This window comes from Saccoglossus kowalevskii, chromosome 17 (genome assembly GCF_978046115.1).
Source record: "Saccoglossus kowalevskii chromosome 17, keSacKowa6.1, whole genome shotgun sequence".
Lineage (NCBI taxonomy): Eukaryota > Metazoa > Hemichordata > Enteropneusta > Harrimaniidae > Saccoglossus > Saccoglossus kowalevskii.
In genome coordinates this window covers 242222-258127 of record NC_140657.1, presented here as the reverse complement: position 1 = coordinate 258127, position 15906 = coordinate 242222, and the positions used below count along the sequence as shown (strand labels likewise).

The following is a 15906-nucleotide window of genomic DNA, read 5'->3' as shown; positions in this document are numbered from 1 at the left end:
TGGCTGTTGCTATGGCAGCGGTAAGCGAGAATTTGTTTTCAGATTTTACAACCTAACTAGAGTGAAGGTGTGACTTGCCCGCCAAGTTTGAACCAAACATCCCAGCCAAAAAAATCACAGAAGCGTCAAATTTGTCGGTAATGAAAACAGATATCAAAAATTCAAATAGTAACTTAGTGCCCACACTCAAGCTGAGTAGAATAAGCTATGTCTGAAGAGTTTTATCCTAAATTTGTAGGAGGAGATTCATTTAGCACGAAGCTATCCAGTTTTTTGGGTGTTACTATGGCAACGATAGGCCAATTTTTTTCTTCAGATTTTACCTAATAACTAGGGTGATGGTGTGACCTGCCTGTCAAGTTAGAGGGAAATAGGCCAAGCCAAAACAATCACAGAAGAATTAATACGTGAAAACACCGGAAACCACACACTCAGAAACACAAAATTGATTTTAAGGGCAATCCTAGCAGAACGGATCGCCAATAGTGAACAAAAATGTTCGTAAATATTACTGACCGCAAAAGACGCTCATCGCGAAGTGTCTTGTTGATTGATAAAATCATAAAATATTTCAAATTAATTGTAAATTTAAGACGAGCCCATTAAAGGGGTGTGGTTGTTGGGTCATGCACATTTGTGTTAATAAACAGTGATTTTATAAATGTGTTTAGCAATAATTTAGTAATTTAGATAAACAGCCTTAAGATGGCATACAGTAGAATCAATATAACAAATGTGTCAATAATCAGTTCAACATACCTTTAGGTGTTTCTGTATTGAGTACTTCAAATCCAGCAGGATCCCATTCACCAGAGATTACGTTAGATCTACTATCACCACTACAACCCATCGATACCTATCAAATCACACAAATTACTCAAGTCATATTAGTTATCAATTCCCTAAAATGCTCTGACAGAAAAACAGGGTTTATTCACAACAGAGAAATTGTGCTAGGGTCTATGGTGGCACTTGAAGGCATCACCTTCCACCTAGTTGAGGGCAGGAAACTTCTGGGCACAAAGAGAATAAATTTCCAGTCTTGTTATCAGACCATTGATGAAAAAGCTATCTAGACTAAAATGCACTCAAGAACTATCATCCAATCAAACTTACCATTTGTATCAAAGACTCTTGGAAGAACCTATTGCGTAACCACCTATTTGCAAAAATTGCAACCAGAATATGGCGCAAATCACAGAATTATAATAATAATAATAATAATAATAATAACTTTATTGCCTCCATGTAAAAAGATTTATATAGGATAAGTACAGCAAAAAAGAGTTTTAAAATAATAACAAGATATATATAAGATTTGTACAAAAAAAACAATACAAAAGGACTTAACTAGTATTTAAATGTTAAATAAATCTTTTTGTTATGTAAATATAATTGGCAAGTTCCATAATTATGTCAGGATCTTTGCTTGAAAGTAGTGTCATAATTTTTTGAATGAAATTTTCCCTGTGTGTATTATATTTTGGGCAATTCAATAGAAAATGTTCTTCATCTTCGATTGAATTTGTGTCACAGTTATTGCATATTCTTTTATTTATAGGTTTCTTAGGAAATGAATATCTGCCTTCCTCTATTGCCAAGTTATGGTTACTAATTCTAAATTTTGTCAACATTTTCCTTTTATGAGTGTCAAGTTCATTCAAATATGGCTTGAAGATGTATTCTGTTTTAAATTTAGCATATGTTCTCAGTTTGCCATTTTCTTTGGAAATCATTTCTTTCCAGAAACTGGTATATTTATTTTCAAGGGAAGTTTTTAAAATTTGATTAATTTGATTTTTTTGTTTGATAGTGAATGTTTTTTCTTTTATGAAGTTTAGTGAATTGTCTTTCAATATTGTATGTATTGCATTTAGCCATTTGTATTGTATAGTATTGTGTTGTGTTTGTTCTAGGTTTGCCTGTTTTGTTAAGATTATCATCTGGGAGTTCCTTTATATGCAACCAGTAATTAATAGCTTGAACTTTTGCACTGAGCAGTAGTGGATAATGACCCACCTCTGCTCTTGATGCTAAGTTACAGGATTTTTTATTTACTTGTAAGATTTCTTTGCAGAATTTAATATTGATTTTTTCAATTGATATTTTGTCACATTTAGCATTGTCCTGAATGTCCTGCAAGTCTAGGGTCCATAATTCTGAGCCATAAAGCAAAATTGGTTTTATGTAAATGTTAAATAGTTTCATTTTTAGTGTTATGTCCAGATTCCCTAAAAGTACTTTGTTCATGATGTAAATTGATTTTCCAGCTTTACCTGCTAAATTTGACATGACATCAGCAAAACTCCCATTTGATTTTATTGTGATTCCTAGATATGTATAACTGTTTGTTATTTTAATGTTATCATTTCCAAAATTGAATTGGTATTTTTTTCTCAATGTAGATGAACTGAAGATAACAACTTGTGTTTTTGAAAGGTTCACACTCAATTTCCACTTATTGCAATATTCATTTAGTGTATTTAATGATGTCTGTAGACCAGCCTGGGTAGTGGAAATAAGGGCTAAATCATCTGCATATAAAATAGAGTTAACAGTGTTATTATTCAGAAGTGGTGATTCAGTATTAGCATTATCCAAACTATCCTTTAAATCATTAATAACAAGCCATGCATGGCACAGTCCCCGTTAACAAGTCATTGTCAATGACACGTCCCCGTTCCGTTCATATTTGAGTGACATATACATTCAAAGCAGATCATGACCGAAATGCACCTGCATATGTACAACACATTGTGCTAAATCTGAACAAAATCCATCCATGCATGACTGAGATCCGGTTCTGGAATTGTGAGAATACGTGATTTTGATGCATTTTCGGCCTTAAAATGGCCATCATTCCGCTATTGTTAAGCAGATCATGAAACAAATGCACATATCTATTTGTGACATGATGTACCATGTGTGTGTGAAGTTTGAACTTGATCAATCCAGACATGTCTTGGATACGGATCCAGAACTGAATTCTTTAACAAAATGGCCGCCAGTCGGCCATTTCGAACTTGATCCGGAAAAAAAAGACGTGCATCAAGGTCCTATTATGTTTAATGTATGTACCAAATTTGAACAAAATCCATCCATGCATGACTGAGATCCGGTTCTGGAATTGTGAAAATACGTGATTTTGATGCATTTTCGGCCTTAAAATGGCCATCATTCCGCTATTGTTAAGCAGATCATGAAACAAATGCACATATCTATTTGTGACATGATGTACCATGTGTGTGTGAAGTTTGAACTTGATCAATCCAGACATGTCTTGGATACGGATCCAGAACTGAATTCTTTAACAAAATGGCCGCCAGTCGGCCATTTCGAACTTGATCCGAAAAAAAAAGACGTGCATCAAGGTCCTATTATGTTTAATGTATGTACCAAATTTGAACAAAATCCATCCATGCATAACTGAGATACGGGTCCGGAATGGTGAAAATGTGCGATTTCAATGCATTTTCGGCCTTAAAGCGGCCCCCATTTGGCTATCGTTAATGAGATCATGAAACAAATGCACATACATATTTGTGACATGATGTACCTTGTGTGTGTGAAGTTTGAACTTGATCAATCCAGACATGTCTCGGATACGGATCCAGAACTGAATTCTTTAAAACAAAATGGCCGCCAGTCGGCTATTTCGAACTTGATCCGGAAAAAAAAATGACGTGCATCAAGGTCCTATTATGTTTAATGTATGTACCAAATTTGAATGAAATCCGTCCATGCATAACTGAGATCTGGGTCCGGAATGGTGAAAATGTGCGATTTCAATGCATTTTCGGCCTTAAAGCGGCCCCCATTTGGCTATCGTTAATGAGATCATGAAACAAATGCACATACATATTTGTGACATGATGTACCTTGTGTGTGTGAAGTTTGAACTTGATCAATCCAGACATGTCTCAGATACGGATCCAGAACTGAATTCTTTAAAACAAAATGGCCGCTAGTCGGCTATTTCGAACTTGATCCGAAAAAAAAAATGACGTGCATCAAGGTCCTATTATGTTTAATGTATGTACCAAATTTGAATGAAATCCGTCCATGCATAACTGAGATCCGGGTCCGGAATGGTGAAAATGTGCGATTTCAATGCATTTTCGGCCTTAAAGTGGCCGCCATTTGGCTATCGTTAATGAGATCATGAAACAAATGCACATACATATTTGTGACATGATGTACCTTGTGTGTGTGAAGTTTGAACTCGATCAATCCAAGCATGTCTCAGATACAGATCCAGAACTGAATTCTTTAAAACAAAATGGCCGCCAGTCGGCCATTTCGAACCCGATCCAAAAAAAAAAAATGACGTGCATCAAGGTCCTATTATGTTTAATGTATGTACCAAATTTGAACAAAATCCGTCCATGCATAACTGAGATCCGGGTCCGGAATGGTGAAAATGTGCGATTTTGATGCATTTTCGGCCTTAAAATGGCCGCTATTCGGCTATCGTTAATCGGATCATGAAAAAAATGCATGTGCATATGTCCCATATAATGTGTGATGTATGAGTGAAGTTTGAACTTAATCGGTCCATGCATGTTCGAGATACAGGTGATCACGGACGCACGGACGGACGCACACAGGGCAAAACATAAGTCCCCGTTTTCGGACTGCGTCCGAACGGGGACTAATTATCAAATTTAAGATATATAGTTTTGTTTATAGTAATATAGCTGGAATATAACCATGTCAGAAATAGGATTTTTTAACATTAAAATGATTGACATTTGCATTTGTATTGCTCTGGAACAGCATTCAAAATCAGCCATTTTGAATACATGTATATATATAACATGATGTATAATGAATACATAAAACTTAAATATAAGTCAAAGCATTTAAGAGATATGGCTCTAGAAGCCCAATCATTAAAACAAAATGGCCACCAGTCAGCCATTTTGAATCCAATCTGAAAAATAAAAAGTTTGAACGAAATCCACATAAATGCTTGATATTTGATGATTTTTTAGTACAAAAATGACCACCATTCGGCCATTTTGAATAGGATAGTCAAACCAATATATCCGTTTATCTATGGCATGATGTATAATGAATATTTAAAATTTGAAAATATTATCAGTCAAAACAAGTCGGAGATATGGGTCTAGAAGCCCACTCATTAAAATAAAAAGGGCAGCCAGACAGCCATTTTGAATCCGATCTGAAAAATAAATAATGTGCATCAGGAACCTGTAATGTCTAATATATGTACCAAGTTTGAACGAAATCCATCCATAAATGCCAGAAATGCTTGATATTTGATGATTGTTTTGCACAAAAAAGGCCACCATTTGGCCATTTTGAATATATCTGTCTATCTATGACATGATATATAATGAATATTTAAAATTTGAACATAATCAGCAGTGTTCTCCCCGGCATTCAATTTGTGTGCGGGGCCGCCACGCTGCTTTTCCTGCCCGCCACTGTGGTCTCGAGCCGCCACGGTGATTAGTAAGACCGCCACAGTGCTATTGATTGTTCATCCTGTGAACTGTATTACGAAATATAGAAAGAAATACGTTGCTATCAGGGATCTTGCCACGCTTCCGACCAGGACTATTGTCCGACGTACCGACCGACACGCATCCTGCCAGTCGTGGATTATAATTTGTAAACAATAGACGTAGTCGCACGATGTGGTAGTGGCTTATAAACAATACAAGTTAATTTTGTAAAATTAGCACCTCTTTGTTCGTAAGTAAATACTTTAACAATCGACGCAGTCTTTAGATTTAAAGCTAACATTTTTTCAAAATCAATTCCACCCCGATATATTACATGGGCAAAGCGGAGTTCACGATCTGTTTACGCTACTCAAGAAAAAAACAATGTGTTTATTGCGTGACTGGGTAAAATACATTTGAACTTTTATCATCGCGAATCATGTAAAAACTCTTCTTTCAAGACTTCTTTTACCTTTTAAAAATTGCGTATCACCTATTTCGAAAACCATCATGCAGTTTTCATCTGAAATCCATACCAACACATCATGCTACGACATCGCTTTACTTCCGCAATGTAATTTTTAGGATCACTACCATTCGGAAAACTTCAGGTTCTGCCGGCATTACCATGCGGTATTCTGATTGGTTAATGGCATTTTTGACCCATCGGGTTAGAGGACACATGCCGGTCAACTAATACGTCACAATTATCATGGCGGTCTTTGTTTTTCACCAAAACGATCGAGTGATAACAAATAATCGCTCAAATTTTACGTTTATTTCATATAAAAAAAATAAGTAACATTTTTTCATGGCATGACTGAGTAAGAGGAATTATTGGTATAACCGGTGTATAACATCGCGAAGTCACGTCGTAACTTTGATGATCATGGAATTCGAGAACATATTCCTGGCTGAAACGTTTCAAATGCGTTTCATTTAGCCTTTTACAATTTATTTGTTTGTTTGTTTTTAATAGTCTGCAGCATTTCCATTTCGATTTGACAATTTTTCATTTTTAAATTCAAACTCTTCTAAATTGTGAAACGTAATATTTTGACTCCAATAGAAAAAATATTTGCACTGTGACTGAGCTCATTAATAATCCAAAAGAATAGTGTTTATAACACTGTATGAAGCAAATAAATATGTGAAACATTGTTTTTGAAAATATATGTTGTTTGTTATGTCGGTGTAAATGTGCTTTGGTCAATCTCTATTATTATGTAAATGATATGCAAATCATATGCAAATTTGTCCGCCACAGTGGTTTAAATTCCTGGGGAGAACACTGATCAGGGAAAGCAAGTCAGACATATGGCACGAGAACCATTCAATAATACAAAATGGCCGCCAGTTGGCCATTTTGAAACTTATCTGAAAAACAAAATTATTTGCATCAAGGTCCCATAATGTCTAGTGTAAATACCAAGTTTGAACAAAATCCATCTGTAAACAGCTGAGAAGTGCTTGATTTTTAAGATTTTTTACTTGATTTTTAAGATTTTTTAGCACAAAAATGGCCGCCATTCGGCCATCTGGAATCAGATCGTAAAACAATATGATGTGCATCAAGGTCCTATAATATCTAATGTATATACCAAGTTTGAACAAAATCCATCTGTAAACAGCCGAGAAATGCTTGATTTTGATGATTTTGAGCACAAAAATGGCCGCCATTCAGCCATCTTGAATCAGATCGTGAAACAAATTGACGTGCATATGTATAATATCATGTATGATGTATGTGTGAAGTTTGATTGTGATTGGTCCAGGCATTTCTAAGATACAGGTCCGGACGCACGCACAGACGCACACACGGACACACGGAGGTCAAAACATAAGTCCCCGTTTTCGGACTGCGTCCGAATGGGGACTAAAAATGTTGAAAAGAGTTGGGCTAATTATACATCCCTGTTTTACTCCTCTATTAATAGTGAATTCTTTGGTTATATAATTATTTATATTAATGCAAGCTTTTGTTTTTGAATACATGTTTTTTATTATTTTGTAAATCTTGCCATTAATGTTATTTTTTAATAGTTTATAAAATAGCCCTACTCTCCATACCGTGTCGAATGCTTTGGCAAAATCTACAAAACAAACAGTTTTTGTTTATTTTTAATGTGTTTTTGAATTAGAGTTTTTAATACAAACATTTGATCAGTTGTTCTGTGTTTTTTTCTGAAGCCGGCCTGGTTGTTTTTGAGTATTTTATTTTCTTCAATGAAACAGTTTATGCATTTATTTATAATGGAACAGAAGACGTTGCCAATACAACTTGAACTGATATTCCCCTGTAATTTTGAGGGTCTAATTTGTTTCCTTTTTTATAAAGATGAGTAATGCAACTTAAATTCCAAATATCTGGGAAAACTGAGCTACTCAAAACTAAGTTAAACAATTTGGTAAGTGAATTAATTAAATAGTTTGAGCTGTATTTTAATAGTTCTAAACAGAAACCATCCAAGCCTGGCACTTTTTTGGATTTTAGCATTTTCAGTGCTCCACTAACCTTATCTAAGTGATCATTTACTCTCATTTTCTCTTCATGCTCTGATAATTCTTTCATTATATTTTCCTGGAAACTATTATCATCTTTTTTATTGTTTAGTGTTGCATAATATTCCATCCATTTAGTTGCTGAAATTGGATTATCACTATTTTGATCTGTATTTTTCATATGTTTAATAATTTTACAAAATTCTTTTGAATTTCCTTGTTGAAGAGTTCTGAGTTTATTAAGATAATTTTCTTGGATTTTGTTTTTCTTTTGTTTTATAAGTTTCTTAAATCTTTTCTTTTTAGAATAAAAAGTTTGTCTTAGTTTCATATCAAATGGAAATTTATTTATCAACTTTGCACAAGCCATTAAATCACGTTTACTCTGGTTGCATTGTTTATCAAACCATCAGGGATTCTTTTTTTGTTTGTTTTTGTGAATATTTTTATTGGGATTGGTTTTAATAATAGTTTTCCATAGCTGTTTTTGTTTTTATCTATGTTACAGCGGTTCAAATTAGTATCTATCATATAATTTTGAGGTAGTGGTACATGTCTTGAACTGTCACTTTGAATGAAATCATGGAGTAAAGCAGTTCTTGCATTTATATCTCCCATTATTAAAATAGAATCTTTTGAACCCATCTCACTAATTATTTTTTCTGACCGTTCAAAAAATGTGTCTGAGTTGGTGTTGGAATTTTCTGGTGGATTGTATACAAAACATATGTATACATCTGTGGGCATATTGAAAAAACGTTTTTGTAATTTACACCAAATCATATCTTCGTGCTCAGTATCAATTATTTGTATACCACTCCTTATTGAATTACGAATTAGAATTGTCAGCCCGCCCCGTTTTTGCTTTTTACGTACTATTGAATGGTCCCAGTATTTGTCAATGTTAACGTTTTTATTTTCATTGGTTAACCATGTTTTCCCTAAACTAATGATATCATTGTCTGTAAGATGATTGATAAAGTGTTTATCCTGTATTTTGTCTTTGTTTAAACCCTGTACATTCCAATATGAAATAGATATAGCTGTTTTTATTGTATTCTGTTTTATGAACAATAACAAGCAGCCTGTCGGCTGAAATAGCTTCACTGATAGCAATGCACATTTCAATTAAAGAACTGAAGATATCATTAGAAAATGAACAATATGCATAGTATCAATGCAATGGGACTTGCTGTTTTCAACAAAAATTCGAAAAGTATCACTTTACCAAAATTGACAAAAATATTCATCAAAATTAGAGAATCAAAGATATCATTACAAAATGAACAAATCTGATAGAGGTCCACATTAGTACCTATATATGTAATATCAAAACAATCGGCTTGCAGTTTTTAACAAGAAGTCGAAAATATCACTTTTTACCAAAAATGACAAAAATATTCACCAGTATTAGAGAATTAAGAATATCATCACTAAATTAACAAATCTAAAAGAGGTCTACCCAAGGTACATACATACTAAGTATCAAGGCATTCAGGCTTGTAGTTTTCAAAAAAGTAAAAAGTTGACACGCTTGACAATCACTCATATGATAAGCTCTGCTTGACTAAGTTGACAGCGGAGCTAACAAATATGTAATTTTATGCTAATCTGTTAACTGCATTCGATATTCTAGCTCATAACGTATATTACAAATGTTTTTATTTTTTAGATCCTAAACTGATTTTAATACCAACTTTCTGGGCATACTTATTATGTTCAAATAGACTCTATAGACTTGTGACTATATGGCAACTAAATGGGAAGTCACTCGTCTGAGATTTTAAAATTATAATTGTGTTGTTTTTTTTGTGAGAAATGTCATGGACATGCTTCTAATGACTCACAGAGTCTGTTGCATATATGAATATTGTATAATTTGCTCAGATTTGATTTAAGACCTCTTTTGAAAGAACGTGGAGAGGGTTGAATAGTATGGTGAAATCATAGTTACCATATCAAGTAGGTGCATGTCAGCATGCTTCACATTACGTCCAGGTGCTAAGAGCAAACCAAAACATCTGAAACACATATAGTTTGTCACAATTAGCTTAGTAATACATTGCCCAAATAGGAAATGTACATGTTTATCAATTTGCTTGGTAAGACTTCTGAATACTGTAATGTCAGTATTGAAATCTGTCTTTGTATTCATGAATACTGTAATGTCAGTATTGAAATCTGTTTTTGTATTCATGAATACTGTAATGTAAGTATTGAAATCTGTCTTGGTATTCCTGAATACTGTGATGTAAGTATTGAAATCTTTCTTGGTATTCCTGAATAATGTGCTGTAAGTATTGTAATCTATCTTGGTATTCCTGAATACTGTGATGTAAGTATTGTAATCTGTCTTGGTATTCCTGAATACTGTTGTGTAACTATTGTAATCTATCTTGGTATTCCTGAATACTGTGATGTAAGTATTGTAATCTGTCTTGGTATTCCTGAATACTGTGGTGTAAATATTGTAATCTGTCTTGGTATTCCTGAATACTGTGATGTAAGTATTGTAATCTATCTTGGTATTCCTGAATACTGTGATGTAAGTATTGTAATCTGTCTTGGTATTCCTGAATACTGTGATGTAACTATTGTAATCTATCTTGGTATTCCTGAATAATGTGATGTAAGTATTGTAATCTGTCTTTGTATTCATGAATACTGTAATGTGAGTACTGTAATCTGTCTTCATATTCCTGAATACTGTAATGAAGTATTGTAATCTGTATTCACATTCCTGAATACTGTGATGTAAGTATTGTATTCTGTCTTGGTGTTCCTGAATACTGTAATGAAGTATTGTAATCTGTCTTGGTATTCCTGAATACTGTAATGAAGTATTGTCATCTATCTTGATATTCCTGAATACTGTAATGAAGTATTGTAATCTGTCTTGGTATTCATGAATACTGTGATGTAAGTATTGTAATCTATCTTTGTACTCCTGAATACTGTGATGTAAGTATTGTAATCTGTCTTGGTATTCCTGAATACTGTGATGTAAGTATTGTAATCTGTCTTGGTATTCCTGAATACTGTGATGTAAGTATTGTATTCTGTCTTGGTATTCCTGAATACTGTGATGTAAGTATTGTAATCTGCCTTGATATTCCTGAATACTGTAATGAAGTATTGTAATCTGTCTTGGTATTCATGAATACTGTGATGTAAGTATTGTAATCTATCTTTGTACTCCTGAATACTGTGATGTAAGTATTGTAATCTGTCTTGGTATTCCTGAATACTGTGATGTAAGTATTGTAATCTGTCTTGGTATTCCTGAATACTGTGATGTAAGTATTGTAATCTGTCTTGGTATTCCTGAATACTGTGATGTAAGTATTGTAATCTATCTTTGTATTCCTGAATACTTTGATGTAAGTGTTGTAATCGGTCTTGGTATTCCTGAATACTGTAATGAAGTATTGTCATCTATCTTGGTATTCCTGAATACTGTGATGAAGTATTGTAATCTGTTTCGGTATTCCTGAAAACTGTAATAAAGTATTGTAATCTGTCTTGGTATTCTTGAATACTGTAATAAAGTATTGTAATCTATCTTGGTGTCCCTCAATACGGTAATGTAAATATTGTAATCTATTTTGGTGTCCCTCAATACGGTAATGTAAATATTGTAATCCACTGAGTATCCAGCCAACCACACACAATTCGAGTAAACAGAAGCATAGAAGGATGTGTTACCAACCTTTCTATGACTAGTTCCATATTTGATGTTTGTTGAACAGTAACAATAACTTTCTTTACATAGTCTTGCCGCAGTTTAAAACAGTTCTTTTCTTTGGGTACATGATTATAGCCGCCTTTGCCGTCCACATCTTCCTTGATATCCAAGCCCACATCAAATGTGAACAGATTACTCAGGTCTTTAGTTGGAGTCGGAGGCGGTGTGTAAATAGAAGATGGACTTCTAGGAACGCGACGAAATGCTTGAGCAAAACACAACAAAATCTTCTCAACCTAGAAAATGTCAAAAATAAATAAATTCACATTTTCAGTTTATTACATGTAAAAGAGTTGACAAGCTCATCAAACAAACAGATCTAAATGTACAAAATATTAATTCCTATTTTTCACCTGTACGATAATTTACAAGTTGCAAACCAACATACCGGGAACACAACCTCCATTCTGTTGTGTTAAAAACAAAATGGCAGATCAAAAACTGAATGAATATATATGATAATAATTCATAGTTTACTGATAACTAAAGTAAAAACACATGTATATGCTCTCATGATAGGGATTGTCAGCAGGGTCAATGAACTTTACAACAACACCCTCCTGAGGTAGTTATGAGCATATCAAATGGACGCATAAACTTTAAATCAAAGAAAGCTTAGAAAGAACTCTCGTGTGCTGAGAATATTGGAGACACATTAAAATTAATTCAAAATTTAAGATTTGCTTTTCAACAAGAAGCTTGGCAACTAATTTTTGTCTGCTATTTGAGATGCATAACATGAAAAAAATGTGATTCACATTATCAAAATTTATAATACATACAGAAAATACATTTGATTTTTCATCCATGGTTTTTAGTCTAATTAGTTCCAGAGCACCTCTGTGATGAATTCAATTCTGCTTTTTTTAGAAATCAAAAATGGGCTAATAGATAATCAATATGCATGTTTATCAACATTAATCTATTCATGTCTGTGAATTACTTCAATGAACCAAATGAATTATTATACAAATTAAGCAATTATTATGCATAGATTTAGGTCTGTATATTGTTTCAGGGTGCACATGTACAAAGTTTCATTATAATGTGATAATTAATTCTAACTAAATTAGTGGAAAGCTGAAAAGTAAATTATTATGCAAATTAGGTAATTATTATAGATTTAAATAAACCTAAAACTAATTTGATCAGTACATTATGTTAAAGTACATATGTACCAAGATTCATTGAATTAAGTTAACTACTGTTACACACCATCTATGTACGAAGTTTCATTGTAATGTGATTGGAACCAAAATTTATGATTTATTATGAAAATTAGGTAATTAATATGACCTGATTTCAACCCAAAACTGAGCGGGTCTGTGCATTGTTCTGGAACATCAATGTACCAAATTTCATTGAAATGCAATAATTAGTACATGTGATATCAGCATAAAAACTGAAAATTGGCTAACTATGCAAATTAGGTTAATTATATTCATGGATTTTTACCCAAAACTAATCACATATGTACAATAGTCCAGAGCATCTATGTACCAAGTTTCATCAAAATCTAATGAATGGCTCTTTAGATATAAGTGGAACAGTCAAGGAACAGCTAAAAATTAGCTAATTATCATGCAAATCAGGTAATTAATATGTACGAATTTCAACCAAAACCTAATCTAACCAAATCTGCACATTGGCCCAGAGCATTTTTATACCAAGTTTCATTAAAAACCAACATACGGCTCTTGAGACATCAGTCGAATGGACGGACACACACACACACACCCACCCACACACACACACACACACACACACACACACACACATACTTGTATTGCAATATGTTCCGAGGACTCCATTGGATTAACTTTTAATATAGTTGAATTAACTTTTAATATAGTTGCGATATGAACTCGATTAAAACGCGTTCCTATATAGGGTTGCGTTTTAATTGGAGTTTAATTAAACTCAATTACAATGCAATACAATGGAGAATTGCATTTTAATTAAGTTTAATTAAACAAGAGTTGAATATCCCGTGACTGAACATAGAAATGTTTGCGAAGCTTAGGTTTAGTATCGGGGTAAGGTATGGTATAATTATATTAATATTAATATAACGTGAACCATACCTTCCCCCGATACTAAACCTAAGCTACGCAAAACGTATTAATAATCGAATTAACTATTAATATAAAATATGTTTTCCGAGGACTATGAAAAAGGTCCTCGGAAGGTGTGTATGTCCTCGGAAGTAGCTATATATCTGTATTTTTGTCCTTGCAACATATAGCAATCCGCGCGCGCGTGCACGCACGCACGCACGCGCACACACGCACGCACGCGCACACGCACGCACGCACGCACGCACGCACGCGCGCGCACGCGCGCGCACGCGCACACACACACACACACACACACACACACACACACACACACACACACACACACACACACACACACACACACACACACACACACACACACACACACACACACACACACACACACACACACACACACACACACACACACACACACACACACACACACACACACACACACACACACACACACACACACACACACACACACACACACACACACACACACACACACACACACACACACACACACACACACACACACACACACACACACACACACACACACACACACACACACACACACACACACACACACACACACACACACACACACACACACACACACACACACACACACACACACACACACACACACACACACACACACACACACACACACACACACACACACACACACACACACACACACACACACACACACACACACACACACACACACACACACACACACACACACACACACACACACACACACACACACACACACACACACACACACACACACACACACACACACACACACACACACACACACACACACACACACACACACACACACACACACACACACACACACACACACACACACACACACACACACACACACACACACACACACACACACACACACACACACACACACACACACACACACACACACACACACACACACACACACACACACACACACACACACACACACACACACACACACACACACACACACACACACACACACACACACACACACACACACACACACACACACACACACACACACACACACACACACACACACACACACACACACACACACACACACACACACACACACACACACACACACACACACACACACACACACACACACACACACACACACACACACAGGGTAACTGCAAAAACTCGCACATCAAAGAACTACATCTGCCATAATGACAATTTTAAAAATGGTACTATTATATAGAATTGCATTATTGTAGAAATTCTGATTTGATTTTCTGCCTTCAAAGCATCCACTCTACAACGATTTCAATATCACACAACACATGCACACAGCTTAAGAAGCTACACAATTTAACAGTTGTTTAGATATTTAATAGATTGTAATTAGATGTAATTATGAATAATGAAATACACATATCATAATGCACATGTCATTTAAATTTTTAACAGTTTTTTCCTTTTGTTTTTGCCTGAGAAAATATATTCTAATCATAAATTTGAAATGCTAGAAAGTGCTCCTTCCTGTGGGAAATGAATTTAATATTCTTTGATGTTTATGAACAAGTAACATAAAATAATTTCAGCCTTAGCTTTGCTCAAACTGAGAAGTTAAATAATATGCAAATTATTCACAGATGAATTTCAAACTAGTGACAGATATACATGCATGTATAAAGCTTCAACCCATTTGAACAAACTGCAAAGTATGGAAATTAGCTAATTAACATGAATAAACTGGTATCAGCTACACAAACAATGTAGACAATGGACATGTAATTAACATGAATAAACTGGTATCAGCTACACAAACAATGTAGACAATGGACATGTAATTGATTGGTAATTTCTTGTGCTAGAAACCATTGATTATTTAACTGTAAACTGCTGTAAAGTAAAAACCCATATAACTTGTACATTTTGTATACTTTTTGAGGACATTCCCATTTTTATACTATCCATTTTTGAAGTGCAGTTACATGTATACAGTTTTATGTACAATCATGGATGTGTTTTGCTAATTTTTTTGTCTGAGTTGTCTTCACAATTTGTGGTCATTCTTCTCGTGATGCATGTGGAAATAATATTGCACTGGCTGACAAAG

At 34.4% G+C, this 15906-nt stretch overlaps 1 protein-coding gene across 1 annotated transcript in view; it reads right to left on the bottom strand.

Annotated features, from left to right (window-relative positions):
* LOC100371984 (rab GTPase-activating protein 1-like) overlaps nt 1-15906 on the bottom strand; it is a 102045-nt gene that overhangs the window by 67286 nt on the left and 18853 nt on the right. Inside the window, exons 5-7 of the mRNA XM_085492480.1 lie at nt 11683-11954; nt 9928-9994; nt 760-856 (exon numbers count right to left, since the gene is read on the bottom strand). Of these exons, the coding sequence (XP_085348606.1) occupies nt 760-856; nt 9928-9994; nt 11683-11954 (436 nt within the window). The remainder of the gene's footprint in view (nt 1-759; nt 857-9927; nt 9995-11682; nt 11955-15906) is intronic.